The sequence below is a fragment of the Nannospalax galili genome, unplaced genomic scaffold (assembly GCF_000622305.1).
Source record: "Nannospalax galili isolate Female #2095 unplaced genomic scaffold, S.galili_v1.0 scaffold160, whole genome shotgun sequence".
Taxonomy (NCBI): domain Eukaryota; kingdom Metazoa; phylum Chordata; class Mammalia; order Rodentia; family Spalacidae; genus Nannospalax; species Nannospalax galili.
Genome location: NW_008346900.1, coordinates 3,155,469 through 3,181,718, shown reverse-complemented (window position 1 = coordinate 3,181,718; position 26,250 = coordinate 3,155,469). Strand labels below are relative to the sequence as shown.

General features: G+C 54.6%; 2 protein-coding genes across 13 annotated transcripts; both read left to right on the top strand.

The window, feature by feature from the left end:
* The first annotated feature begins 6 nt into the window (after nt 1-6).
* On the top strand, nt 7-10,143 carry Znf512b (zinc finger protein 512B). 6 transcript variants are annotated; one of them, XM_008843307.3, is made up of 17 exons: nt 7-200; nt 1,533-1,658; nt 1,910-2,052; nt 2,386-2,514; nt 2,608-3,215; nt 3,311-3,537; nt 3,637-3,708; nt 3,796-3,942; nt 4,077-4,201; nt 4,288-4,380; nt 4,523-4,621; nt 4,701-4,871; nt 5,224-5,418; nt 5,647-5,748; nt 6,115-6,177; nt 6,720-6,818; nt 7,145-10,143. In XM_008843307.3, the coding sequence occupies exons 2-17, from the start codon at nt 1,535-1,537 to the stop codon at nt 7,394-7,396; spliced, it is 2,649 nt and encodes an 882-aa protein (XP_008841529.1). In that variant the 5' UTR covers nt 7-200; nt 1,533-1,534; the 3' UTR covers nt 7,397-10,143. The 6 variants fall into 6 exon arrangements, with proteins under 6 accessions (XP_008841529.1, XP_017656146.1, XP_008841528.1 ...); XM_017800657.2 differs by having other exon boundaries at nt 3,796-3,972; XM_008843306.3 differs by having other exon boundaries at nt 2,386-3,215.
* Nucleotides 10,144-10,179: 36 nt separating this feature from the next.
* Uckl1 (uridine-cytidine kinase 1 like 1) lies at nt 10,180-23,330 on the top strand. 7 transcript variants are annotated; one of them, XM_029568437.1, is made up of 15 exons: nt 10,180-10,406; nt 17,404-17,591; nt 17,679-17,785; nt 17,888-18,058; nt 18,139-18,210; nt 18,977-19,166; nt 19,248-19,309; nt 21,175-21,194; nt 21,863-21,961; nt 22,064-22,157; nt 22,273-22,335; nt 22,434-22,556; nt 22,670-22,777; nt 22,850-23,006; nt 23,089-23,325. In XM_029568437.1, exons 1-15 carry the CDS (start codon nt 10,294-10,296, stop codon nt 23,166-23,168), a joined length of 1,647 nt encoding a protein of 548 aa, XP_029424297.1. In that variant the 5' UTR covers nt 10,180-10,293; the 3' UTR covers nt 23,169-23,325. The 7 variants fall into 7 exon arrangements, with proteins under 7 accessions (XP_029424297.1, XP_029424296.1, XP_008841534.1 ...); XM_029568436.1 differs by having other exon boundaries at nt 10,183-10,406; nt 17,401-17,591; nt 23,089-23,330; XM_008843312.3 differs by lacking the exon at nt 21,175-21,194 and adding an exon at nt 19,971-19,987 and having other exon boundaries at nt 10,184-10,406; nt 23,089-23,314.
* The last annotated feature ends 2,920 nt before the right edge of the window (nt 23,331-26,250 follow it).

Here is a 26,250-nt window from a genome sequence, read left to right as displayed (position 1 = left end):
CCGCGACCCGCACCAGCCCTGGGCCCAGGCTGTCTCCCCTCCGCGTCTGGACCCGCGCCGCGCCCCGCGTCGGGCGCCGGCGCTGTCCTCCCGCCTCCTCCTTCTCTAGAAAAAGTCGCCATTTTGGTTCACTGCCTTCGCCCCCCCGCGGTCGGCGCTTCCGGGCCAGACCTCGGCCCGCGTCCGGCCTCAGGTGACAGGTGGGTGGCCCCGGGCCTCCAGGTGCATGTCCCGGCAGCGCTCACCTGGTCAGACCAGGCCGAGCGGCCGGCGTCGGCGGGAGGTCCCACGCGAGATCCGGGGAGCCCCAGGTGGAGGAAGGGGTCTATCCCCTAGGCTGCTGACCAGGCCTCACCCGCATCTCCGAGCTCTGCCCAGGCTCAGCAGGCACTATATCCCCGGCTTCTAGAGTCGTCAGGAGACGGGATAACTCTTGTCTAAAGGAGGACACCCAGAGAACTTTGGTTTATTTTGGACTCTCTCTTCCCAAGGCTCAGGATGGATAGCACCCTTGGCAAATGGACAGTGACTGTCCTGACCTCTGACCTTAGCTATCCTGGATATGACAGTCCCTACCCATACCCTCTGATCCGAGTTGATCAAAAACTTACAGAAGAGGGCTCATCTGCTTGAACCTTGCTCTCTGGTACTGCCTCTTCTGTGGCTTTGGTTATCTCTGCAAGAGGCCCAACCTTAGGCAGTAGTATGCTCTGTGGTCAGTGGCTGGGCAGGCTGTGGAGCCTGGACCTTTGCTGCTAGCATTGACCATGACTTGTTTAGCTGAAATAGGCTTCGAAGCAAGGAACCTAGGCACTGTTGAGAATAATGGGGTGTAGTGACCAGCCAGCTTATGATGGCCCAGGGTCTGAGAGAGGGACCTCCATCTGGGTGAAGGGCCCCTGACTGCTCACAAGGCTGAGAAAGGCAGGTATGTTGGCTCAGCAGCGCAGGAACCAAAATGGAATGCCAGTGGGTTTTAGTCTGCCCACCAGAGAGATGGGTAGATGTGGTTGGGAAGTGATGCTGTCTGTCTTCTGTGATTGTGAAGAAGGCTCCAAGGGTACCCAGCTTGGTAGGTTGGTATCACATGGCCTATGGGTGGACAGGGCCTGAGGTGTCATGGCATGGTTGCCTGTGATCCAGCAGCCATTACTGGTTCTGTTAAGGGTTCTGCAAAGGATGTTGTCAGCTTCCTCCTGCAAAGGCCCTTCTGGAGACAGTCTCCCACCTGATTCTCAGCATACTTTGGTACTGTGTGTCTAAATGGGGGTGGGGGTGAGTGTGTCAAAGGTAGTGAAAGTCTCAGCCCCTTTCATACTGCTCACTAACTCCTTCTGGGTTATCTGGGGAGACTTGTACAGTCCCTCCCCTGAGTTAGAAGTTCCCATCACTTGCTTTTCCTATGATAGATACAGGAGGCCAGGGCTCCTTCCTGGCTAAAGACAGGCCTCTTGTGGGCGGGCTCCTGGGCAGCCCTAGTGAAATTCCTGGGTTGGACCTATTGGGCTCAGGTCTGTGCACTTGCTCTACAGAAATGACTGACCCCTTCTGTGTTGGAGGAGGCCGCCGGCTCCAAGGGTCCAGCAAAAGTAGCCCCGGAAAGGGTAGCAGCCGGAAGGAGGTCCGACTTCCCATGCTTCAAGACCCACTGAAGTTAGGTGAGAAGCTAAGGCTAAAATCAATTCTAGGTGGTACAGATAGCCAGTAGCAGAGTAGGCTACTTTCTTGTATGTCTTGAGGGCCTTCCAGGGGTGGAAACTGTCATAGCTAAGGCCTAGGCTTTTTCCTTGGGTAGATGATAGCCCCTGGGCCTTGGTGTAGGTAAGCCAAGATCCAGTCTGGGCCTGATTCCCCATGGGGTTTGGTAATGCTGTGCAGCCACTGAGCCTTGCTGTATCCTATGCTGCAGGGATGCCAGTGGCCCACAGTGGACACACAATGCCTGGCCAGCCCCCACTCTGCTTTGACACAGGAAGCCCAGCCAGTGACAGGACAGAAGGGAAGAAAAAGGGGAGGCCGAAAGCCGAGAACCAGGCTCTCCGAGATATTCCTGTGAGCTCCCTGAAGGATGGGGTGGGGCTCATGCTATTTAGCCTATGGAGGCCACTACCCTGCTCTTACCTGCCCTCCATATAGCCTGTGCCAGCTCCAAGTTTTAGCATGAGGTCTAGGGCCCTTGCAACTAATTGTTGTAAAGTCTCAGTGGGCTATGTTGGTAGTCCCCAGGATAAGTCTGCAGCATGGCTTGAGTTCTCTATCTTCTCTTGAGGTTGAGTAGCTCACATTTCCTCTGCCCTGTAAGGCCTGGGGGATCTCTGAGTATAGGACTTGGGTTGGTAGAGCCTGGGTAGCTACAGGTCAGCAGTGGCCTTTTCCTCTGCCCAGCTCTCCCTGATGAACCAGTGGAAAGATGAATTCAAGGCACACTCAAGGGTGAAGTGTCCAAACTCAGGGTGCTGGCTAGAATTTCCCAGCATCTACGGGCTCAAGTACCATTATCAGCGGTGCCAAGGGGTAAGGGACTGTGGGTTGGGGAAGAGGAGGCCTGGGGGTGCGTCTGGGCAGAGGCCCCCGGGGCCCCGTCCCACACCTGCCCTCCCTGCCCAGGGTGCCATCTCAGATAGGCTGGCCTTCCCTTGCCCCTTCTGCGAGGCCGCATTCACCTCCAAGACCCAGCTGGAGAAGCACCGGATTTGGAATCACATGGACCATCCCCTGCCTGCCCCCAAGCCTGGCCCAGTCAGCCGGCCAGTCACCATCAACCGGCCTGTTGGGGTCAGCAAGCCCATTGGAGTGAGCAAACCTGTTACTGTTGGCAAGCCAGTGGGGGTCAGCAAGCCCATTGGCATCAGCAAGCCAGTCACAGTCAGCAGGCCTGTGCCGGTCACCAAACCCATACCAGTCACAAGGCCTGTGCCGGTCACCAAGCCTGTCACAGTCAGTAGACCCATGCCAGTCACTAGGCCTGTGCCAGTCACCAAGCCCATCCCAGTCACCAAACACGTGCCAGTCACCAAGCTTGTGACAGTTACAAAACCTGTGCCGGTCACCAAACCATTACCAGTCAGCAGACCCATTGTTGTCAGCAAGCCAGTGTCAGTCAACAGGCCTATTGCCATCAGCAGACACACACCACCACCCTGCAAAATGGTGTTGTTGACCAAATCTGAGAACAAAACACCTCGTGCTGCAGGCAAGAACAGCAGTAAGAAAAGGTACAGGAAGACATTTGGGGTGGCAAGTTATTGGATATACCTGGGGGTAAGGGCCGCTGGGTTTGCCTGGACCTCACCTTGCTTGCCCCTTGCAGGGCTGCAGACAGCCTGGACACCTGCCCCATCCTGCCTAAGCAGACAAGGCCAGAGAATGGCGAGTATGGCCCATCTACCATGGGCCAGAGTGTTACCTTCCAGCTGAGTCCAGACCCCAGCAGCAGTTCCCTGCTCCCAGGCAGCAGGCCCTTGATGGGGAAGGAGGCACTGCGATCTGTAGGCCCAGTGTCCCAACCAGAGGAAGACCCCGAGCGCACAAAGCACAGTAAGATGAGAGTCCTGGGGACATTGGCCAGGTGGGTTCTAGCCTCCTGATAGTTATTTGACCAGAGTCTTGGCACTTTTTTTCTCTCCCCCGAGTTAGGAAGGAAACAGAAAACACCCAAGAAGTTTACAGGGGAGCAGCCGTCCATCTCAGGGACCTTTGGGCTCAAAGGTAAGAACTCAGCCAACTGGGCACCTCTGGGACTTGATGTATCAGTATTCAACCCATACATCTTGTCTACTCCATGTGTGCATACAGGCCTGGCCAAAGCTGAAGACAAGGCCCGAGTTCACCGCTCCAAGAAGCAAGAGGTGCCAAGCCCCGAGGAAGTGCGGAAGAAGGTGCTGGCCACCCCTGTCACTGTCAGCAAGGAGGCACCAACTTCTATGGCCCACGCAGCCCCAGGTGGGGGCTACCTAGCAAGACCCAGGACAGGTCTCCATGGTGGGCTAGATCCTGTAGCAAAGGCATGGGGGCTGCCCCTGGAGTCCAGGACATCCAGGAGCCCCACAAGCCTGAGGCCTGGCCCTGCCTCACAGGTGGCCCTGAGGAGCAATGGCAACGAGCCATCCATGAACGGGGGGAAGCCGTCTGCCCCACCTGCAACGTGGTTACCCGGAAGACCCTTGTGGGGCTCAAGAAGCACATGGAAGTATGTCATAAGGTAAGGCTTTTCCCTCCCTCTTAAGGTACTAGGAGGGAGGAGTTCCTGGCCTAGATGGATTTCTCATGGCTAGGCTATGTCTACAGCTACAGGAAGCACTCAAGTGCCAGCACTGTCGGAAACAATTCAAGTCCAAGGCTGGCCTCAACTACCACACCATGGCTGAACACAGTGCCAAGGTATGCTGTCATGCCCCCGGCTCCCTGTTCAGACCTCCCTGCTGACCTCTCATCCCCATTACTGCTCCCCTACACCTGACCTTGGACCACGGTGGCCCCAAGTCCTGGCTGGCATCAGGTCTGAGGCTTGCTCTGTCTCCAGCCCACTGATGCTGAGGCCTCTGAGAGGGGTGAGCAGGAGGAGCGAGAGCGGCTTCGAAAGGTGCTAAAACAGATGGGACGGCTGCGTTGCCCTCAAGAGGTCAGTGGTGGGGTATATATGGGGCTTAGGACTTGGAGCCTGAATGACTGCTTACCTTACCTCTGACCCGGACCCCCAGGGCTGCGGGGCCGCCTTTTCCAGCCTCATGGGTTATCAGTACCATCAGCGGCGCTGCGGGAAGCCACCCTGTGAGGTGGACAGCCCCTCCTTCCCCTGTGCCCACTGTGGCAAGACTTACCGCTCCAAGGCTGGCCATGACTACCATGTGCGTTCAGAGCACACAGCCCCGGTGAGTGGCCTGTGGTCCACCATATCCTCCTTGCTGTCCTGGCCTGTGCTGTGGTAAAGGCTCTTGCCTATGTGTCATGCATGTGTTCATGTATTTATGTGCTGCCTGATAGATGTGATCCTTGCCCTTAGTGATCCTAAGTCAAATGTGTCCTAGAAGGGAAAATGGAAGCCTGGAGTCCCAATGCCCTATTTCCTCTGTGTTACCACATCTTCCAACACTTGTATGCACCCTGGGTCCCCCTGCCTACGGGGACCACACGAAACCTATGCCTCATACTGACCTGACTCCTAGTCTCTGGATGCCTTCCTTCTGTGGCTTATTCTGGCTTCTGTGTATCCTTGCCATCTAGCCCCCTGAGGAAACCACAGACAAGACCCCTGAGGCTGAGGACCTGCTGGGTGTAGAGCGGACCCCAAGTGGTCGCATCCGCCGCACATCGGCCCAGGTTGCCGTATTCCACCTACAGGAGATTGCAGAGGACGAGCTGGCCCGTGACTGGACCAAACGGCGCATGAAGGATGACCTTGTGCCTGAGACTGCACGGGTGAGTGGCCCATCTAAGGGCTGGGCAGGATCTGAGCCCTTGACCATTCCCTAATTGCTCCCCAACCTCTTGGTTTCTGACCAGGATGGTCCTCATTTGATTCCCTTGTGACCTTAGCCATCTGCTCACCCCATCTGTGGAGGGGCAGTAAGCCTGCTGCAGAAGCACATGTCAGAGCAGTGTGTGCCTCAGCCTAGGGCTCACCTGGCACTGTTTCTGGTTTTGCAGCTCAACTACACTCGGCCAGGCCTCCCTACACTTAACCCCCAGCTGCTGGAGGCATGGAAGAATGAAGTCAAGGAGAAGGGCCATGTGAACTGTCCCAATGATGTGAGCTGGGGCCTGTAGGTAGTGGGAGTAGGGGGTGGGGCTCCAGGACAGAGGGCTTAGGTGTGACCCTTTGGGCAGCAGTAGAGGATAAGACAGTGAATGTCCTATTAGGAAGTGACCACCTTCAGTGTAACCAGCCTACCTTTGACTCTGGGCTCCTGCAGGGCCCTCACATAGGTACTACATTAGCAAAGGGGACTTCAACTTCAGGCCCTGCATGCTCACCTTGCCCAAACACCTGGACTTCAGGGGTCAGGCCCCTCTACCTGCCCCAAAGAGGTCCCAGAGAACCCTAGGGTTGAGGTGGGGTACTCCCTGTGTGGGAGCCATGGGAGGGCCTCCCCTACACCTGTTTCCTGCCTGCAGTGCTGTGAAGCCATCTATTCCAGTGTATCCGGCCTCAAGGCCCATCTTGCCAGCTGCAGCAAGGTCAGTTCTGGGACTACCCCCTTGACTGGGTGGAACACTGGGTACTCCTACCAAGGGTTTGCCTGCATCAGTGTCAGACCCCATCCAGTCCCTTGCACATGATCCCAGAGACTAGTAAATGCTCAACAGCTATCCCAGAATCCTTCTCTGTTCCCTCTCTTAGCCACTAGTCATTTGGTTGCAAGTCTTGCCCTGGGGGACTTCTTATCTATGTAGTATAAATATTCGCCCTGACTTGAGTAGAGGGCACACTCGCTTAGTATGAGGATGTTTACTAAAGGGCTCTGGTCTGTCCCTAGGGTACCTGCTTTTTCCTACCCTCCCCTTACTTACCCCTGTAGCAGAGTGGCTCAATAGTCCTACTGCAGGGTAGTGTATGGGTCCCTAAGCCAACCTTTGGCACATATCCAGGCAGAAAATACAACTGGCTTCTCTCTGTCTGACCCTACCCCTAACTTTTTAGTAGCAAGATAAAGGCTTGGACTAGATGTGGGTGCTTTGAGTCTTTCAGAGGTGAGGTACTCAACCATTGTGCATTGCAGGGGGACCACCTGGTAGGGAAGTACCACTGCCTGCTATGCCCCAAAGAGTTCAGCTCTGAGAGTGGTGTCAAGTACCACATCCTCAAGACCCATGCGGAGGTATGAAAGTAATCCTCTGGGCCTATAGGCCTGGGGGCTGACTTTAGGGTTGGGTATTAGAGAACAGGTAATTCCAATGGTGTACATTGAGAAGTATGATAGTTTCCTCAGAAAGTGAAATGTCAAGAATTTGAGATGATAGATCTTTGAAATGAAAAAGAAGCTGAGGTGCCTCAGTTTGGCACCCAGCTGGCGGGGGTGGGGGTGGGGGAGGAGACCCTTGCCTTCAACCACTTCCTTGCAGTTGCTTGCTTAGCCAGAAGGTAGATCTGTCTGCAGATTTGAAGTAGGAACCTCATTCTTCAATGTAAGTTTTCTTTCCCTAGAATTGGTTCCGGACCTCAGCAGATCCACCTCCCAAACACAGGAGCCAGGACTCCTTGATGCCTAGGAGAGAGAAGAAGAAAACTCTGGCAGGAGGAAAGAAGCGGGGCCGCAAGCCCAAGGAAAGGTCCCTTGAGGAGCCAACATCCAAACTGCCCCCTCGCAGGGATGATTGGCCCCCAGGAGGCAGAGACAGGGGGCCCCGAGGCACCACTGGTAGGAAGGCTGGAGCTGGGAAGGCATCTGAAAAGTGAGCCTGGTGGTCAGGGCCCAGCCCCCATACCAGCCACCATGCCCACATTGTCTAAGTTAAGGGAGCCAGTTCCAGAGTGTCCTCCATCCCCCACCCCCATCCATCTGTCCAGAGGGGGTGGCAAGCCACTCTACCCTCCCTGAAAGTGGCCCTTCCCCTGTTTAGGCTGTCTCAACATGGCTAGGCTGGGCTCCCCAGAAGTGCCAGGGGCAGCAGCAAAAGTGCAATAGACTGGGGGACCCAGCCTTCCCCATAAGGACATTCATAGGCCTGGCAGGATCTGGGGCTTTGGCACCATCAGGGGATACAGTGCTTGAGCAGTCAAATGGCCCCTGTTTCCACCTCCCTCTGGCTCAGCAGGGTCCCAATCCTGGCTTCCTCAAGGCTTTGGCATTCCTAGTGACCCATATTGCTGGGCTAATAAGGCACCTGAATAACCTGGCTGCTACCACCTGGGCCTCACTTCCACTCAACACTGGAACTCCAGTACTCCCAGCTACCTCCCAGGACAGACCCCGTCCAGCTACTGCCATCCTGCCCTAATAGCTGCCTACCCATATGCCCTCCTTCACCCACCTCTGGTCCTTCTGCTTCTGTTTTCTACCTCTCTGGGCCTGCTCCTTCCTCTGTCATCCCTGCTGTGCTTCAGGTCTCACCCCACTGGCTACTGTGGTCATGGTGGAGAATGCATCCTTCCTGGCAAGGAACTCTGCTGGCTGTACCTGCAGGGATGCCCACATCCATAGCTGCCAGCCTGGGAGGCGAGGGGCTAGTATGCTCCTCCTTTGGCTTCTGATCCTGTGGTTGGCATCCTGAAGGTGGAGGAGATCTCGCTGAGGCCATGGCCATGTGGAGGCAGGGGCCGATCAGATCAGAAGGAGCCCAGTTCAGAATTAGTGCCTATGGGAGACAGTTTATGTCTGCTATGCCAGGCTGGCCCAGAAGCTGAGCTCTGTGGAAGCCCTCCTTCCTCTAATTTACCTGTCCTGTGTATCTAATGGCAGCAGAGTCATTTGCTACAGGAACTGAAGGCTTGTGTGGGGTGGGGCCTCAGCCAGTGTAGCAGCTCCAGGCTGGGCCTATCCCCTCTGCACCCCTGAGGATAGGAGGGTCTGAAGGTTGGGCAGCGTCAGGAAGGGAACCCTGCATGCTTGGAGGAGGTGGCCACATCTGGTGGCCTCCTTCCTGGCCCTACTTCCAACCCTTGAGAGCCACACCAGGAGGAGAAGGCTGGAGAGAGTTGGACCAGGTTTTTTCCAATGGGGGTTGAGGTGGATGGAGGCTTCAGCCTCTGATCCTGGACGATGTGAATTTTGATATTGCCTGTGTGAGCGTCTCCTGGGTATTGTCGATGCCAGTCTTGTTGCTGTGACAAGTAACAACCTTTTTTAAAATTCTGTTTTTTATACAAAACTCAACAATCTGACATTTGGTGCTAAGGGTTTCCTGGTGCAGAAGGTGGAGCTGGGCTATAGTGCTGACTGGCACCCCTTCTCCCCCCAGAGAGGAGGAGTTGCAAGGGAGACCAGCTCCGGGGAGATTTGTTACACTCCTATGTAGGAGGGCTCTAACTCTGCTGGTGTGCTGGGGGTGTTGAGTGGACTCCTAAACTCCTACATACTTTGACCTGTTCAGAGGGTAGCTCCAGAGGTGGGTATGATCCAGTGTAAAGATCAAAGGGTAGGCTGGAGCTTTAGGGCAATGGTATGGGGCTGGGGAGGGAAAGGGGGTCTAAGTGCACTTTGCACAACAGGGTGTGACCACCACCCCAGCCTCTCAGGTACTTGGCACTTGTGGGGTGAAGTAGCGCCTGGGTTTGCTGGGGGTAAGTTTCTAGGACACACCTCAAAGCCCACATGTAGGCCCTGATGTGGGACTCGGGGGTTCGGGTAATTTGATGTTTAGCACTTTAACTCCTTTGTCTTTGAGGTGGGTATGGGGGCAGTTGTCAGAAGTGGCACTTGGGTGGGACCCCCTCCCTGTTACAATGGCTCATAAAGGGGCAAGCTAGGCTGCAGAGCCCTCTTCCAAATGGCAGGGCTCAGAAGAGTCTGCCCACCTCCCCAAAGGTGACCACCATCCTGCACAGATCTTCAGAGGGTCCAACATGGCAGAGCTCCAGGAGGTGGTGGGTATGGACCCGGAAGACCCAAGCCCTGGGTCTTTAGCAAAATGCAAAAGTCAGGGTCTCTGCAGATCTACCTCTGGCTCAATGCTTGCCCTGCCCTGAATATGGGGAAGTGCCAAGGATGGACACTTCATTGAAGAACCAGGGTGCACTTTATGCTCTGGCACCGGCAGATATGGGTGCCTCCTGGGGGCCCTCGGGCCTTCCTGTCCCTCTGTTGGTCTCTGAAGTGAGAACCGGAAAGGGAGGGCTGTTCCTCTGTGCCACTGCTGGATGGGACCCAGGCTCTGCTCCTTGTCCCAGAGACCTGGTTTCCCCTCACCTGTTCTTCCTGACTTCACCACCTCCTAAACTTTGGGTTGTACGGTTTGGTCTTAACGCAGTTCTCATTACACAAGTGCATTTCCGGCTATCACTTGTAACCATAGATATACACATATTCTATCCAAAAAGTGTTTTATTTGCAAGATGTTTTAAGGTGAGCTTGGGTCCTGCCCGCCTTGTGGTCACATATGTCCCCATCCTCATCCCCGCCTAGCCCCGAATGGCGCGGGGTGGGCCATCAATTGTATGTATTAAAAATGACTGTATCAAATAAATGTTTATTGATTTTTTTTCCAGGGCTTTTGTGCGGCTGAGTTTGTGCTAAGGCGCCGGCCATTCTCGCAGCGGGCGCGCGCCCAGTGCCGTGCAGCCTTGTGGGGCTCGTAGTCCGCAGCGCCCCTAGGTTGGTGCGCACTTCCCCGGCCGCCGCCCGATTTCGGGACGCCATGGCTGCGCCTCCGGCCTCCGCGGACGCCGCCCCCTCGCCCCTACCGTCCACTGGGCCCTCGGACGGGACGAGACGGCCAGCTGAGCAAAGCGAGACCGCGTGTGAGGACCGGTAGGCGCGGGCCTGAACAAGGCCGGGGCCGCGCACGTCTCAGGGTGTCCGCGGGAGGGGTTGGCGCGGAGGCGCGCAGCTGGCATCCCTTCCCGATGCCCCTCCGCGACCCATCGGTGGATGGGCGGCCCGGCCTCCACAACCGCGTGGACCCCAGCCAGCTCGCGGGCTGCCCTCCGACACCTGGGCCCTCTTCCTCCAGTGAGGAAGAGGCACCCCAGTGATCAGGGAGAGGGCGACGGCATGGAGGGCCCCAGTGGCTGGAGGGCGGACCTGGCCCTAGCCCTTGGCTCCTGGAGGCAAGGGGAGTGGAGCCCGGTTTGACCTGCCTGGCCTTGATGTCCATCTCGAGTGAGTGGGCTCTTGCCTGGGCTCCCTAGTGGGCCGTATGCAGCTCGACCTTCTGAGTTTGAGCTCGAGGCCTCTCGCCTGACCTTGCCCACACACTGGCCAGTGGTAATCGTGAACGTAGGATGGGGTGGTGATCACTACCCCCACGTTGGGGGCCCTCGAGGCCTTCAGGAGAATGGAGAGGGGTCGGTGAGCACCGAGGAACTTGTCTGGGCCCAGCTTGGTCACCACGGGTGGTGATTCCCGGCCAGGGCCGTCAGGGGGCGGGGGCGGTGCTGGGAGCTCCCTGGGGCGCCGCTTCCGGGTCTGAGCGCGAAGGCTGAAGGCTGGGCGCTCCTCCCCCCCCCCCCCCCCCTTTTCTGCGGGGGGGGGGGGGGGGGCTGGGGGCCCCCGGGGGGGCCTCTCCCGGGGCGGGGCGCGAAGGCTGAAGGGGGGGGGCCCCCCCCCCCCCCCCCTTTTCTGCGGGGGGGGGGGGGGGGGCTGGGGGCCCCCGGGGGGGCCTCTCCCGGGGCGGGGCGCGAAGGCTGAAGGGGGGGGGCCCCCCCCCCCCCCCCCCCCCCGAACTGTGCTGTTTCGCGGGTGCTGAAGGTCTAGGCGAGTCCCTACTGGTCAACACAATCCCAGCACTCCGACTGGGAACCTGAAAAGGTCCTGGAGTCTTACAAGACTGAGTGTATGGTACTCTCTAGTCCAGACGGTTTTGATTTAACCAGAAGCAGAGACCATGGCCAGGTACCTCTGAGGAAACACTGAGGACACAGACTGCCTGGGCAGTCGCCCTCACTGGACTTCAGGAAGACGCTGCTTTCCCTTGCCGGTCAGAGGAGAGATGACCTGAAGCAGGGAGAAGGGAGTCACTGGGAGACCTCCTGCTCTCCATATCCAGTCTGCTGCTGTTTCCCTACACTTGCCTCCATATCTGCCTGCCCTAATGGCTCTTTCTTTGAAGTCTGTTAACCTGCGCTGGCACAGCCAGAGACCTTCAAAGTAACATTACAAGTCTTAGATTGGGCTGGGACTGTAAAGAGTAGAGAGAGGCTAATGATGTCCATCCAGAGCCGTGGGGTGGGGTGGGGAGCTGCTAGGGAGGGGGTTCCAGGGTAGCAAGCGGCCCGTGCATGCCTCTAACCCTCCAGTCTTGTGTCTACTTTGTAAAAGTGGCCTCCGTGACTCAGTCTCAACCAGCTCCTGCCTCTTGCAGGGCATCTATACCAGCCTCTGAGAAGTGACTTGAATATAGACCTAGTCAAAGCAAGGGAACCTTAAGACCTTTCTTGGTTGTCTTGTGCTACAGGAGGTGAGCCTTCTATGCAGTGCCTGCTTGTGGGCATTGATTCTGGCTTCTCTGACATGGGGGATGCTCAGTACAGGGCAACTTTGCCTGCTTTATGTCATCACATGTGGGTTCCTCACCAGTGAGGCACCTGCCTGGGACCTTGGGAACCCAGTAGTGCACTTTCAACAGGACATGAGTCTGCAGCAACTCCTTGGTCAGTGGTGGAGGGGTGTAAGCCACAGTTGACAGTCCGGTCACTTAGTGGATGGTCAGTGGGAAATGAGGGAGGGACCTTGAGGATTGAGCAGCCTTCAGGATCAGCTACCTTAGACAGCCTTGAGGTCTGAAACCAGAGACCTGAAAAGAAAAAACCTTGGGAATGGGAATAAAAGGGTGTGCTTAGCCAGGTGACTGGTGTACCCCGGGTGAAGACTGGAAATTATGGGGGTAGTGCCTGATGCTCTGGGGTGGGGTCTAGTAAGTTAATAGGCCAGAAGAGTCTATTCTGTCAGCAGTAGCAGACTTAGGCCTCCCTTTTCTGGGACCAACACAGTGTTAGCTTCCCAGGGACCTATGGCTTTATTTCCTATTCACTGGTCCTGATCAACATGGGTACTCAAGGAACATGCCAAAGTCCCCCCCCCACACACACACATGCACACATGCACACACGCATACATATACACACATAATTAGGCTAGACCTGCTCCAGGTATCTCTGGAGTGGAGGCAGACATGCTCTTGGTTACCTAGGTGGCCAGAAGAGCTTCCTCCAAGGCAGCTCCCAGGAGCAACCCCTTTTTAGGTATGTGAAGCTCACTTGAGAGCTTCTTCCCTGAGCTTCTGCCAGCCCCCGCCTTGGTGCTGGAGGCTAGGTAGCAGCCAAACTGCAACATGGTCCACCCACCCCTGGAGGAGAATCCCAGGGCTGGTAGAACCTCCTTGATTAGATGGAATTTCAGATGAGACTGGGACCAAATCATTCCTTTCTCCCCATGCTATGGGCAGGGAGGTGGCTGTGTCCCCTGCTGACTACATAGGCCTGGGTGGTCACAGGACCTTCTGGAGCCTCTGTGAGGTGGGGGTGGGGCAGTTATTCTTGGATGCTGCCAGGGTAGAGTTTCAGATTTGTTTATCCATGTAGGAGGCACCTTGGGGCCAGGGGTGAGGAACACAGCTCAGCAGTGACATTCAGATCACCTAGCCTGGAGGGGCCTCAGATTTCCTTGTCTTGATATATGTACTGGGAATCATAACTTAATTTCTTCCAGAGAATTTGGAGAGAGGTACTACAGCACAGTGGTCCCCAGCAAGCTTCAGGCCAGTAAGCACAACAGCCTGCACAGGAGGGCACGTCACACCAACAACTGGCTTGGGGATTGCACAGGCCAGAGTCATTACTATTAATATCTGGTACATGAGCCCCAGTTGGGTGATCCTCTTATGCCTCTGGCCTTGGCCTCAGAGACTAAGCAGTGAGTACGTTCTCTTAGTACAGAAGGGCTCCTGGGGCCTCCCAGTTGCTGTGCCCTACCCGCTGTACATAGCAAGCTGCCTCTGCCAGCTAGGGGTCCAACCCCACCCAGGTTTTCTGCTCTGGTGCCCATAGTAGTGGTTCCACCTATGGAGGACCAGTTCAGGTGTCCAGAACTCCAAAGCTATCCTTGAGGACAACTGTAGGTCTAAAAGGTAGTGATACCCTAACTGCTAGCACCTAGACTACACACACTTGGGTCATCCCACCACCCAGGAGCACCCACCTCTGAGCCTTCTGTGCCAACCTGCATCCTTGGCCATGAGCAGCACCCCAGCTTACCCTGGCATCAGGATCTCAGGGTGCTGGGCCCTTGGAGCAGAAGGCAGGTGAGTTGCCGCAGAGTTGCTGCTGGTGAGGAAAGCCTCACTTCCCAGTGGTGCTGACCACTCCTGGCTTGCGTGTGATGTGTGTCCATGGATATCTGGAAACAAACAGACTGGCAGGTGCTCCTGGGAGCTGCATAGAGCTTGGGCTGCAGGCGTGGCTGTGCTTGGGGCTGTGCTGATAGTGTCTTGTGTCTGCTGAGGCTGTTAATCCTATTTGGTGAGATGAGTTTTTGTCAATGTGTCCTTTGTCTGTGGAGAAAAAATTAGGTCTTGTATTCAACTTTCCCATCAAGAGGCACCTTTTGTAAGAAGTGGGATAAAGCTTTGTCTCTGGTTCCAGGAGACAGTTATTAGCTTTGGGGCGAGTAGAGGAGCTTGGTTTGGTGCAGACACAGCCTAGCCTTCCAATCAAGGTGAGGCAGATTTCTGGCAAAGTCTCTTGTCATTGAGCACTCTTTCCATCAGAAGGATCTGTCCTGGGCTCAGCAGCACGAGCTGTGGAAGGGATCTTCACCAAAGTGAAGAGTCACTGATGGGGGACCCAAAGTCTCCCAGGGAAGCTGGTATTGGTACTCTGAAAACCTGGGGGAGCAGGTACAGCCTCAGCCTGTGGTCTTGTCTAGTTTCTGTCTGAGTGCATCCTGGCTTTGAGTGTACTTGTGCTCACCACTGGAAGCCAAGGTATAGCTCTGCCAGCTCTGGGAGTTTCATCAGGATGTTCTACCCCCTTGCAAGTCAGATGTCCTCATTGGAGTTTCCTCTGCAAAGCTGAAGGCAGAGGGCAACTCTCTGGGAAGGGTGCAGGAGGCCCAGGGAGGCAGATGACCTGAATTTGTTCTCTATTTACTGGCTTCCCAGAGCTGCCCTGTGTATTGTGGTCATGCTGCTTCTAGACATGAAAAGACCTAGGCTGGAAACCTCAGGGGGCTCTGCCCTTCCCCCCAGCTGTGGGTCTCCAGCTCTTACCCACTGGGAGGGGCAGCCTAGTGGGTGAGCCCCACAGACCTATTTGTTTACTGTGGATGAATTAGTGTGCCCATATGAGCAGACAGCTGCCCTCTGTCCAGGGATCTGGGAACTTCATTGCTTATGTCTCCTTTTTTGATTGAGCTATTCAGGCAGGCCTGAGCTAGAGTGCAACTGACACACCTTCAGGAGGTTTATCACTTCTTGGTGCATGTATCCCCAAGACCCCTGCCTGGAAGTCTCAGATCTCATAACTCAACTGTGTTATTTGTACCCAGCCCACTGCTTAGCTCTTGTACTGTCTCCAGAGCAGTGGAGTTGAGGCCGAACACAACAGACTAATTATTCCCTGGGCTCACTCCCTGAGCTCTGGTAAGGATGGATAGTGTACAAACAGGCAGGTCTATTGTCTTTGTCCCTAAGGACGAATGCAGCATGTTTTCCTGTTGGATACAGATGGGTTCTTTTCTTGATGTTCACTTATGTCTATGTTGTCCTGTGCCTTTTAGAGCTGCTAGTATGGGCCAGTCACATGTTAGGCTTCCACTTGGTCTTTCCACTGCCCCACCCCCACACATGTGCACAGCAGCCACAGTCTTCCTGGCTCTTGGAGGACCACACAGATGAGGACATCAGTTCCTAAACTGGGCCATCCCAGAGGTAGGAAGAGGCTTATCTCAGGCCCTATCCTGGTAAGGCGGCCTCCGGAAGCACCTTACTGAGGACCTTGAGGCGGCAGCACTGATAGCAGAACAGTGAGCTTCCCAGACAAATCCACCTTTGGTTTTGATAAGAAGGCTTGTGCTTGTAAAACATCTAGTTGTGGCAGAAGTCCCTGTCTCAGATTTGGTCTCTGGGACGATCCTGATTATAACTGATATATTTGCTTCCAGCTTTTCGGAGTGCATACCTTGCTCACAGGCACTGCATTTGTGTGCATTTGGGTGAACATCTTTTGGACTGTGCTGAGGATCAAGCCAAGGGCCTCTCTACTTAACTATGTCCCAAGTCCCTAGGCAAGCATTCTTCATCTGATGGCTTTTATATAACTAAATCCTATTTCATTACAGCTTGCTTTTCTCACCCAAGAGTGCCCTAGAGATGCCTGTCCCCATCTAAGCCTGCCATCTACCTGTTCATCTCAGATTTACCTGGTATTCTGTGCAGTGTTCTGTCCCTTGAAGTACTTCAGACTATAACAAGCAGTGCCACTGCAAGAAGAATCCCACAAGGAGCCTGTACGGCATGTCAACCTGATGATTCTATTGACAGCCCCTCCTGCTCACCGGGCACTTTGCGCAGTCAGTGGCCACAGTTCTCACTCACCCCCCACAGGTGGACTGCAACATGCCAGACAAAGCCACTGAGCTGAGAGTTTCTTGATTAGCTTGAAAGCTGATGCTGGGACCATGTGACCAGCCCAAGGTTCCTTTCAGGCAGTGGCCAAAAATGCCTCTCCTTAGCTTGCATTTCCTTCTCATAGGACCTTTGCATCAGGCTGTGTCTCAGGACAGATAGCAGGTGTCAGGTAGGTGATATAGCCACACTGAATCTCTGCAGAAGTTATCCCCTCTCCGACTTGGAGGCCATGGCCAGAAATGGTGCCCTTTTAGGGATTTAGACCACTGCGTTGTCAGTAGGGGTCTGAGTGCCCAGCTAACATGAACCATGGGCTATAGATGTATACAAGCACAGATCTGTGCTGTCATTCCTCTGTCTGCCTCTCTTTTTCTACCTTGGTTCACAGTCTCAAACCACCAACCACACATATGTATGTATGTGTGTATATCAGCTAAGACAGGTAGGGGTTACATACAGGCTGCTAGAGGCGTCTACCTTGAGGACACAGAGGGAGTCTTGCATCTTGCTGAGAAGTAGGTTCCCCATAGGCCTCCCAACCTCCCTTCCTGCTGTCTATCCTACACTCTTTTTTTTTTTTTTGGTCTTTTTGAGACAGGGTCTCCCTGGAACCCTAGGTGTCCTGGAACTCACTATGTAGACCAGGCTGACCTTGAACTCACAGAGATCCGCCTGCCTCTGCCTCCTGAGTACTGGTATTAAAGGCGTGTGCCACCACGACTGGCTTATCCTACATACTTGATAGAGTGCCAGGTCAGGGCCCTGACCTACACAGATCCTGCCACTGCCATGTGGCCAGTATACTTCAGTTCCTGCTCCTGGGACACAGGTCCTGCTGGGTGTCAGTGCCAGAGCTACCCAGAGAATGTGCTATAGTGAAGAGGGACACAGTCTTCAGTGGGATCTTCTTTATTCTTGAGAGTCCATTCTCTGGGAATGAGGCCCTACCCACACCAACTCACACAAAAGTAGGACTTTGGCCCTGAGATGGTGCATATCCTCCTCTGAATGCTCTTGCCACTACTTACTGTCCTTTGTTCTTATGCCCTCCATGAGCCCTAAGATGGGTTTCTTGCCCTCCCCCTACCCCTACATGAGCCATACCTGTGCTTGTCCTGCTCAGGTATGCCAGGGAGATTAGCATCTGTGGGCTGAGGCTGAACACATTCCTTTTTGTAGTAGCAATGCAGGGTCCTTGGACAGACTCCTCCCACCAGTGGGTACTGGGCGCTCACCCAGGAAGCGTACCACCAGCCAGTGTAAGTCTGAGCCACCCCTGCTTCGCACAAGCAAGCGCACCATCTACACAGCTGGGCGGCCACCCTGGTACAATGAACATGGCACACAGTCCAAGGAGGCCTTTGCCATTGGTGAGAGCAGTGTGGGAAGGCACCTCAGGGATCGTTCTGCACGGCCAGCCCAGCTGCTCCTAATTGCAGGGTACCTCCACCCCACAGGCCTGGGTGGTGGCAGTGCATCTGGGAAGACCACTGTGGCCAGAATGATCATTGAGGCACTTGATGTGCCCTGGGTGGTCCTGCTGTCCATGGACTCCTTCTATAAGGTGAGGTCCTGCCCAACTCCCCCAGAGTACCTTCTCCCTGTGACCCCTTTGCCCTTGCAAAAATAGGTCCTGTGATCACTGGACTTCATCATGGCCCCCTAGGTTCTGACACAGCAGCAGCAGGAGCAGGCTGCCCACAATAACTATAACTTTGACCATCCTGATGCCTTTGACTTCGATCTCATCATTTCTACCCTCAAGAAACTAAAACAGGGCAGGAGTGTCCAAGTACCCATCTATGACTTCACCACTCATAGCCGGAAAAAGGACTGGGTAGGCCCAGGGTTTGAGGGCTGTGGAGGACACTGCAAGGGCGTGAGCTTAGCACTGAAACTCTCTGGGTTCCTTTGCAGAAAACACTGTATGGTGCAAATGTCATCATCTTTGAGGGTATCATGGCCTTTGCTGACAAGACACTGCTGGAGGTGAGGCCTTGCTGGAAGCTCCCATCCACCCCACAGGCATTCCCTTAAACACAATTCCTGTAGCAAGTCTCCACTACTCCATCCCCATGGCCTCCATGCTCTTGCTCTTGCTGTCTGAGTAGATTTCTCCCTAGTGGGAGCTTACAGGTATACCCCATAGGAATATCCCAAGCATTCACAGCTGTTCTGTCCCACTAGCTAGCTGACTAGTGTCCTAGGGTATGGCAGCTGGGGTCAGTGGTTCCCTCTCCCACTTACTGAGAGTTCTGTTTATGTGTTCTGTGCTTTTGTCATTCTTTCTTGCTGAGGAAGAGACAAGGACCTGAAGCCAGTGAGTTTGAGAGACTTTGCTGCAAGGCCTCCAGGATATATCTGAATGTTACCCAGGCCCAGGCCTAGAGGACTCCTCTGTCTGCATATAGCAGTCCCTGATTCCCACGTGACTCCTTCAGGGACCACTTGTCACATGCTGACTGGAGGCCACACCCAGAGCTCACAAAGCCCCTATCTACCAGTGTTCATGGGAGCTATAATGAGTGAAGTCATAGACATCACATTGCCAAGCCCTATTCCTACCTGATTTGTCAGTTGCCTCCATCCTGTGCCGCTAGCCAGCATGCATCCCAGTGTACAATGAATGTACCCATCACCAACATCTGGTTAGGCCCAAGGGATGTCCTTTGGGCTGGTCATGTTGCAGCCCCTGGACAATGGCCTAGCTGGTGCATGCCTTAGCTCTACTCACAGCCTTGCCATCTACATCCAGCTCCTGGATATGAAGATCTTTGTAGACACCGACTCTGATATCCGACTGGTACGGCGGCTGCGCCGGGATATCAGTGAACGAGGCCGGGACATTGAAGGTGTCATTAAGCAGTACAACAAGTTTGTCAAACCTGCCTTTGACCAGTATATCCAGCCCACCATGCGCCTGGCAGACATTGTGGTGCCCAGAGGTGAGCCTGCCAGGCCCTTGCCTCCAGTGGAGCAGAAGGGCCACCATGCTTCTGAATCATTCTCTCCATTTCCCTTTCCAGGGAGCGGGAATACAGTGGCCATTGACCTGATTGTGCAGCATGTTCACAGCCAGCTGGAGGAGGTTAGCCAGCCAGCACCCAAAGTCCCTGCCCCTCCGTTGTCCCTCCCTCCCACAGCAGCCTGCTTACCTCACTCCCACACATTCATTGTCTCCTGTTGGTACTGGCCCTCACGTGTCCTGGGCCTGATCCCTCCACCTATTCACCTGGCCCAGCCCCCAACTCTGGGTGGTGGGCCAGGGGCTGAGAGCCCAGCCGCCACTTGCATCATCCAAGAGTTGGCCTTGCACGGAAGGGTATACTCCTGTCCCTTCCAACCCTATGGGAGTGACAAGGGTGACCCACTGTCCCACTGGTCTGTGACTGGATTTCAGCACTAAGTCCTACATCCGACCAGTGACTTCTCTGTTTCTGAATGGGTCACTCTGCAAGCAGTGCTTTCCCACCGGAGGTCCCACATTAGGTGGTGTGTAGCTGGGGAATGGGATCTAGTTGCAGTCCTTCTCAGTCTGTACTGCTCCAGTCTAAGGCCACAGGTCCTAGCTCAGCTGGTCCCCAAGTTAGAGGTCCTTAAAAGCTTGCCTCCTCTCCCAGTTGGCAACTACCTGAGCCATTTCATGGGGCTATGAAGTATCCATTCTTGGTGGGGGGAGGGCCTGGCTGCCTGCCCTGGTCACTGATACGTCACCCGTTCCCTTGTGTCTCCCTGTGTTGCTGCCACAGCGTGAACTCAGCGTCAGGTAAGACTCTACAACTGTCTGCACAGATGGAGGCATTTCCAACATCTACATGGAGCTCCAGGTTGGCTGTCACCTAGCCAAACAGGCAGGCAGCCTGTCCCAAGACGGGTAGAGTGGCACAGCCGTGCTGCTGCACCCCCTTGCTGGCAGATAAGCACACTGAGGTATAGACAAGGTTAAGGAATTTTCCCAGGGTCCCGTAATGCCTGGGCAGGCCAGATGTTTATGGAGGCTTCTTCCCTATATGGGGCTGTCTTGGGATCCAGAGAGCACAAGCTGTCCTCAGACCAGCACTGTCGTGTATACTCTAAGACAGGGATCACTAAACTAATGTGTCCCCAGCAGCCACAGGCAGGCCTGAGTCTGAATCTAGGCTGCTGTATCTCCTTGGCTGAACCCATGCATCAAGTTGACTCTCCCTGGGGTGGTAGTAGGGCTTGGTTCTGCCCTTTTCACCCTGTCTATCCAGGCCCTGCTCTGTCCTAGCTTAGTCCTCAAGCTGCAGCACAATTCAGGCAGGAGAAGGAATGCTGGTACTGCAGTAGGAGCCCAGGATGGACTGAGCTGCACCACATCATCCTGCTGACCAAAGCCCAGCCAGAAATCAGGGCTCTTCTCCCAGGCTTTCCTCAGAGTTGGGAAGAACCAGCTGGGGCCACTGTGGGAATCTTCATGATCCCACTCGATGCCCCAGGAGTTCTGAGGAGTGTTGGAAATGCCTCCAGGGCCATCTTCACAGCCCGCTTCCTGTCCTTGCATGAGTCTCCACTTGGCCTCACCAAAACCAGGGTGTCACAGACCTATGTCAGGGCCCCCTTGAAACCTCTGTTCTGAGAAAAGTTTCTAGGTACAGCTAGCTCCACTTTGCATTCTCTGGTCAGCCAAGGAAGTGGTGGCTAGTGGCCCCACACTGCCTCCTTCAACCCCAGGAAGTTGCTGGTGAGCAGGAGGGGAGAACTGCAGTCTGGGTGTGGGAGGCGCTCCACTCTAGGACACCAAGGCCATAGGTGGCAAGACTGCTGCCAGTCTCTGACTCACCTCTCCAGCTAGCTGGTAGTTACAGGGTTCCTTCTGCAGGGACTTGTCTGCTCTCCCCACTAAGTGTTCTTCTCTCTGTTCTTTTCCTCTTTGTAAACCCGTTTCCTGCCTTGTTCCCTCCCTGAACACGCTCTTCACCTGGCGAGCAGAGGAAGCTGCGTTGGGATATGTGAGCAGAGCGCACTCTGGTTGTGCTGCGCTGTGTGCTGCCCCGCACCCTGCACCGCTCTTGCTGCCCTGTGCCCCAGTGCCCCCCTCCCTCCCACCCGCACTCTTCCTCCCTTCCTCCCTTCCCCATCTCACTGACCTTCCCTATTTCTGCCTATCATAAGCCCTTTCCCTGTCCTCTCCAGCCTGGGGCATTGGGTGGGGCAGCCTTTGGCATTAAGCCCTTCCTGCTTTGCTCTCCTTCTTTGAGAGAGGCTTCGCACTACCTGGGGGACAGGCCTGTGTGGAACTTGACCCCACAACCCCGATTGTCCCCCTCGGAGAAGTTGGGGACAAGTTGCCCATTTGGAGGCTGAGACCTGTTCCCACAGTGATCCCCCTTTCTCCCCATCTAGCTGCTCTGCTTTCTCTGAGCCTGGGAGGGGGCACCTCATGCCTCAGCTCCCCAGTATCCTCCCCACTGAGTCTATGTTCAACATTGAACAGTCTCTCACTTTTGCCTGAAGTTAAGGTGATAAGGCATCTCTCATAGAATGCCTCTCTCCTTAGGTCAGCCACAGCCAGGCAGACAGTTCCACACACACACAACTCCCTATCCCCCATAGTAATGTTCTGTTTGGGAGAAATAGGCTTTTGAGTAAGATACCCCAAATTGGTTTGTGTTCCTAGGGCTGCACTGGCCTCGGCTCACCAGTGCCACCCCCTTCCCCAAACACTGAGCGTCCTCAAGAGCACACCACAGGTACGAGGCATGCACACCATCATCAGGTGAGGGTTTACCTAAGTTGTGCCAGTTCCATCCCACCCCACCCCATTCCGCCCTCAGCTGCTGGCCCACCCCTCACTAAGCCCTCTTACTCCACCCTCAAGAGACAAGGAGACCAGCCGGGATGAATTCATCTTCTACTCTAAGAGGTTGATGCGGCTGCTTATTGAGCATGCACTGTCCTTCCTACCCTTTCAGGTATGGGCACATGGGGTAAAGGGTAGAGAGGGCTCTGCCTCTCCAGGTGTGGGCTTATGAGAATAAGGGGGAGTTCAGCTTTGGCTGCTCACAGGTGCCCCTACTTACTCTACAGGACTGCACTGTGCAGACTCCACAGGGGCAGGACTACACGGGCAAGTGCTACACTGGAAAGCAGGTGCACATGGCTCGGGGTGGGACAGCAGTAGCAGCTGTGTGGGGGTACGAGTGTGGGGTATCCACCTTGCAGCTTGCTCAGCCTCTTTTCCCTGCTAGATCACTGGTGTGTCCATTCTACGAGCTGGGGAAACCATGGAGCCTGCACTGCGAGCCGTGTGCAAAGATGTGCGCATCGGTACCATTCTCATCCAGACAAACCAGCTCACAGGAGAGCCTGAGGTACCCATCCAGTGAGGGCTGGGGGTCAGGGATGACCAGCCCAGGGAGAGAGGCTGAGGCAGGGCCAGAAGCCTGGTGAGTGGGCCCTGCTCTGACCTCACTGCCACATGTAGCTACACTACCTGAGACTGCCCAAGGACATCAGTGATGACCACGTGATCCTAATGGACTGCACAGTGTCCACTGGTGCTGCAGCCATGATGGCCGTACGTGTGCTCTTGGTAAGTGGGTCAGGGTGGGTTGTAGGCAGTTTTCCTTGGAGTTGGAACTTATCCTGCCTCTATGCTGCACAGGACCACGATGTGCCTGAGGACAAGATTTTCTTGCTGTCCTTGCTCATGGCAGAGATGGGTGTGCACTCTGTCGCCTATGCCTTCCCAAGAGTGAGAATCATCACCACGGCTGTGGACAAGCGTGTCAATGACCTTTTCCGTATCATCCCAGGCATTGGTGAGGCTGTCCGGGCCCCTTCAGTGGTCCATGGGGATAGGGTTAAGTGACCCCAGCCACATTGGGTCATTTCTTTTTGCAGGGAACTTTGGTGATCGCTACTTTGGAACAGATGCAGTCCCTGAAGGCAGTGATGAGGAGGAACTGTCATCTGTGGGGTAGTTCCCAGTCTGAGCCACTCCCATTTCTACCCAACCTCCTGTATCCTGGCCTGGGATTGCAGATTCAACATATTAACTTATTTTAATTTAAAAATGTTACCAAAAATAATACTCAGTTAATACATTTTATAAAAGAATAAAGCTTTAGAGAATGAAGACATGACTGATTTCAGGCAAGGTGTGAGTATATTCTTGGTCTAGGCTAAGGCAGTCTTTTCCCCAAGCTGTAGGAGGATGAGAGTGCCTAGCGCAATTAGGAATTCTAAGCCTTGCATTCTATTTTCCGTAGAGTTGGAGCACATTCATTACCCTGTGGAGATGAGGGCATGTCCTAGTTAGCTTTCTATTGCTATGATAAAATACTCCAAACAAAACCAACTTGGGAGGAAAAGATTTATATGCTTATATATCCCGATCACAGTTCATCACTGGGGAAGTCAGGACAGGAACCTGCAGGCAGTAACTGAAACACAGACCATGGTTGAATGCTGCTTACTGGCTTGCTCCTCTGGCCTGTGCTCAGTCTGCTTTCTTATACAACACAAGACCAACTGCCCAGGAGTAGTACCACCCAGTTGGCTGGTTCCTCACACATCACTCAAAAATCCATAAAATTCCCCACAGACATGGCCATAGGCTGAGACAGGGATACGGCATCCCTCCCTGTAGCCCCAGCTGTCCTAGAAGTCACTATGTAGACTAGGCTGGCTTCAAACTCACAGAGATCCGCCTGCCTCTGCCTCCCGAGTGCTGGGATTAAAGGCATGCGCCACCATGCCTGGCTCAGTCTGCTTTTTATACAGTCCAGGACCACTTGTCCAGGGGTGGCACCACCCACAGTGCACTAGGTCCTCCCACATCATTCAGGAGTCTAGAAAATGCCTCACAGATTAAACCCACCCCACTTGGGGTTCCACACCCCACTTGAGGTTCCTTCTTCCTAGGTGTGTCAAATTGACAACCAAAGCCAACCATGATAGGACAGAGGTGGGGCCTGCAGATGGAGCCCCTAGAGCCTGGTGACCCCCAGACCTGGACCCAGGGACAGGGCTACCCAGGGCTCTAGTGTAATAGGAGGCAGAATTCCCCCAATGACATTTGTGCTATCAAGGGACCCAACAGAAGCTGGTGTGGGGGCAGCTGTGGGAAGGACTGAGCAGAGGAAGACGACCAGCTCCAAGATGGTCAAGGCCTTAGACGGATTGGCTGTTCAGGACCCATTTCATGCAGCCCTGCCTTTGCTGCTACTGGACTCTAGAGGCTAAGACACCCCCACCTCTCCCTTGCTGACTCTCTCTCAGTGAGGTAACAGACATGAGCATATAGATACCTACTAGATATGGGCTCTGGTCTCTTGAGTTGTGGCAGGTGAGCTAAGACCCTAAGACAGGATCCCCACTCAAGCCTGGCTTGGGCCTCTTTCCTGCCTCTCTGGTCTGCTTGGTTACTCCACCTCACAAAGGCCTTGTCATGGAAAAACTTGTCATGGGGTGGGGACAGGAAGTTGCTGGGCGGAGGCCAACCCATAGCGGCTAGCAGATTAAGGTGGGTGGCTTGTCCAAGGGGGAAGCCAGGCGATGAAGAAAGAGGACCAAAGCAGAAGTCCACAGGAGGGCCTTCTCCATATTCTGGTAAGTAGACCCTCTCCATGTCTCCGGGCTTCATTGGTTCATTCATTACTACACTGTATGGCGGGAACCTGGGAAAGGACCATTCCTTCCAGCGAGGTCTTTCCACATAAGGAATTGGGGAAGATTGTGAGAAACTGGGCAGGGTCCAGGTCCTTCAATCCAGGCTAATTAGTTCCCTGAGAACAAACCAAACACATACCTGTGCATGCCAACACCACCCACATGTGGCATGTGCAGCCACATAGTACATTACCAGAGATAACATACATCAAGTGTGGTAATGAAGCTCAGAGCTAGAAGGGCTGGGTTTCTTGCCCCACCTCAACTGGCAACCAGCTCTTAGGGAAAGTTAGTTTTCTCCTTCTTCGTGAAGGTCAGTGGGGCCTAGAGAAGAACCTGGTCATGGGGCCTGAGCTTCAGAGCCCAGCTTGAGTATCTGTATCCACGCACTGTTGGGGAAATCTCAGAGTGGGTGGCCATTTTGGGGATAGACTGAGGCCTATCTTATCTTGACAAAGTCAGGAGAGTTCTTAGCCCCATTCTAGTTAGGATCCCATGGTCTTTGGAAGTGGGTGACTTTCTAAACAGCTATGGGGGGGGTGCACAGTGAAGGGAGGGAGAGAAGCAACTTCTCTAGCTCCAAACTCTCGGAATAATAACTGCATGTGCTTGGGACTTCAGTCCTGAACTAGGCAAGACTGAGGCTGAGCCTGGGTGGTTATCCAGGGAGCTCTCAGGGTATTAGTTGGGTTTAGAACTAAAAAGTCCTGTCCTCTAGATGCCTAGGTCTCTTGACCCAGTGCAGGCTGAGGGGTAATGTGCACCATGGAGATAGGTCAGCCAAGAACAGTGAGCATGGACCCAGGCAGCCAGATGGACACAGGGCCTGACAGTAGGTGGGGAAGCTGGATATGGACCTAAAATCCCCCCTTACACTCATCTAGAAATCCCTTTGACACAGGTTAAGGGTTCCTGCTCCAAAGCACAGCTGCCTTGGGCGGTGCCTCCAGGACTGTCCAATCTGAGAATGGTATCTATAAGGTCAATCTCAGGTTTGTCAGCCTGTGAAGTGCCATCCCTTTCCCCAGATCAGCAGTCACAGGGTGATGATGGGTATAGATGGGAAGTCTGGTGCCTGGGATCCTTGGGACTTCCAGTCCCAGAAGGAGATACATATGATGATCACATTGACAGTGGTTCAAGTGTCTGGTGAGTTAGTGGAGGACCCTGGTACAGGGTATGAAGTGCCTATGTTGTACTCCCCAGAGTTAGGAAGCAGTAGGTGCTGGACCTGGACCATGTGGCATGTGGTAGGCTGGGTGCTCCAGGAGTCCTGCAACAAGGGCATTATGGGTAGAACATCTGCAGGACCACACAGCTTCCCACACCAAGTGAAAAGTAGGAGGCAGACAAAAATTCTGGAGGCTGGGAGGGGAGGGCTGTTTTCAGGCT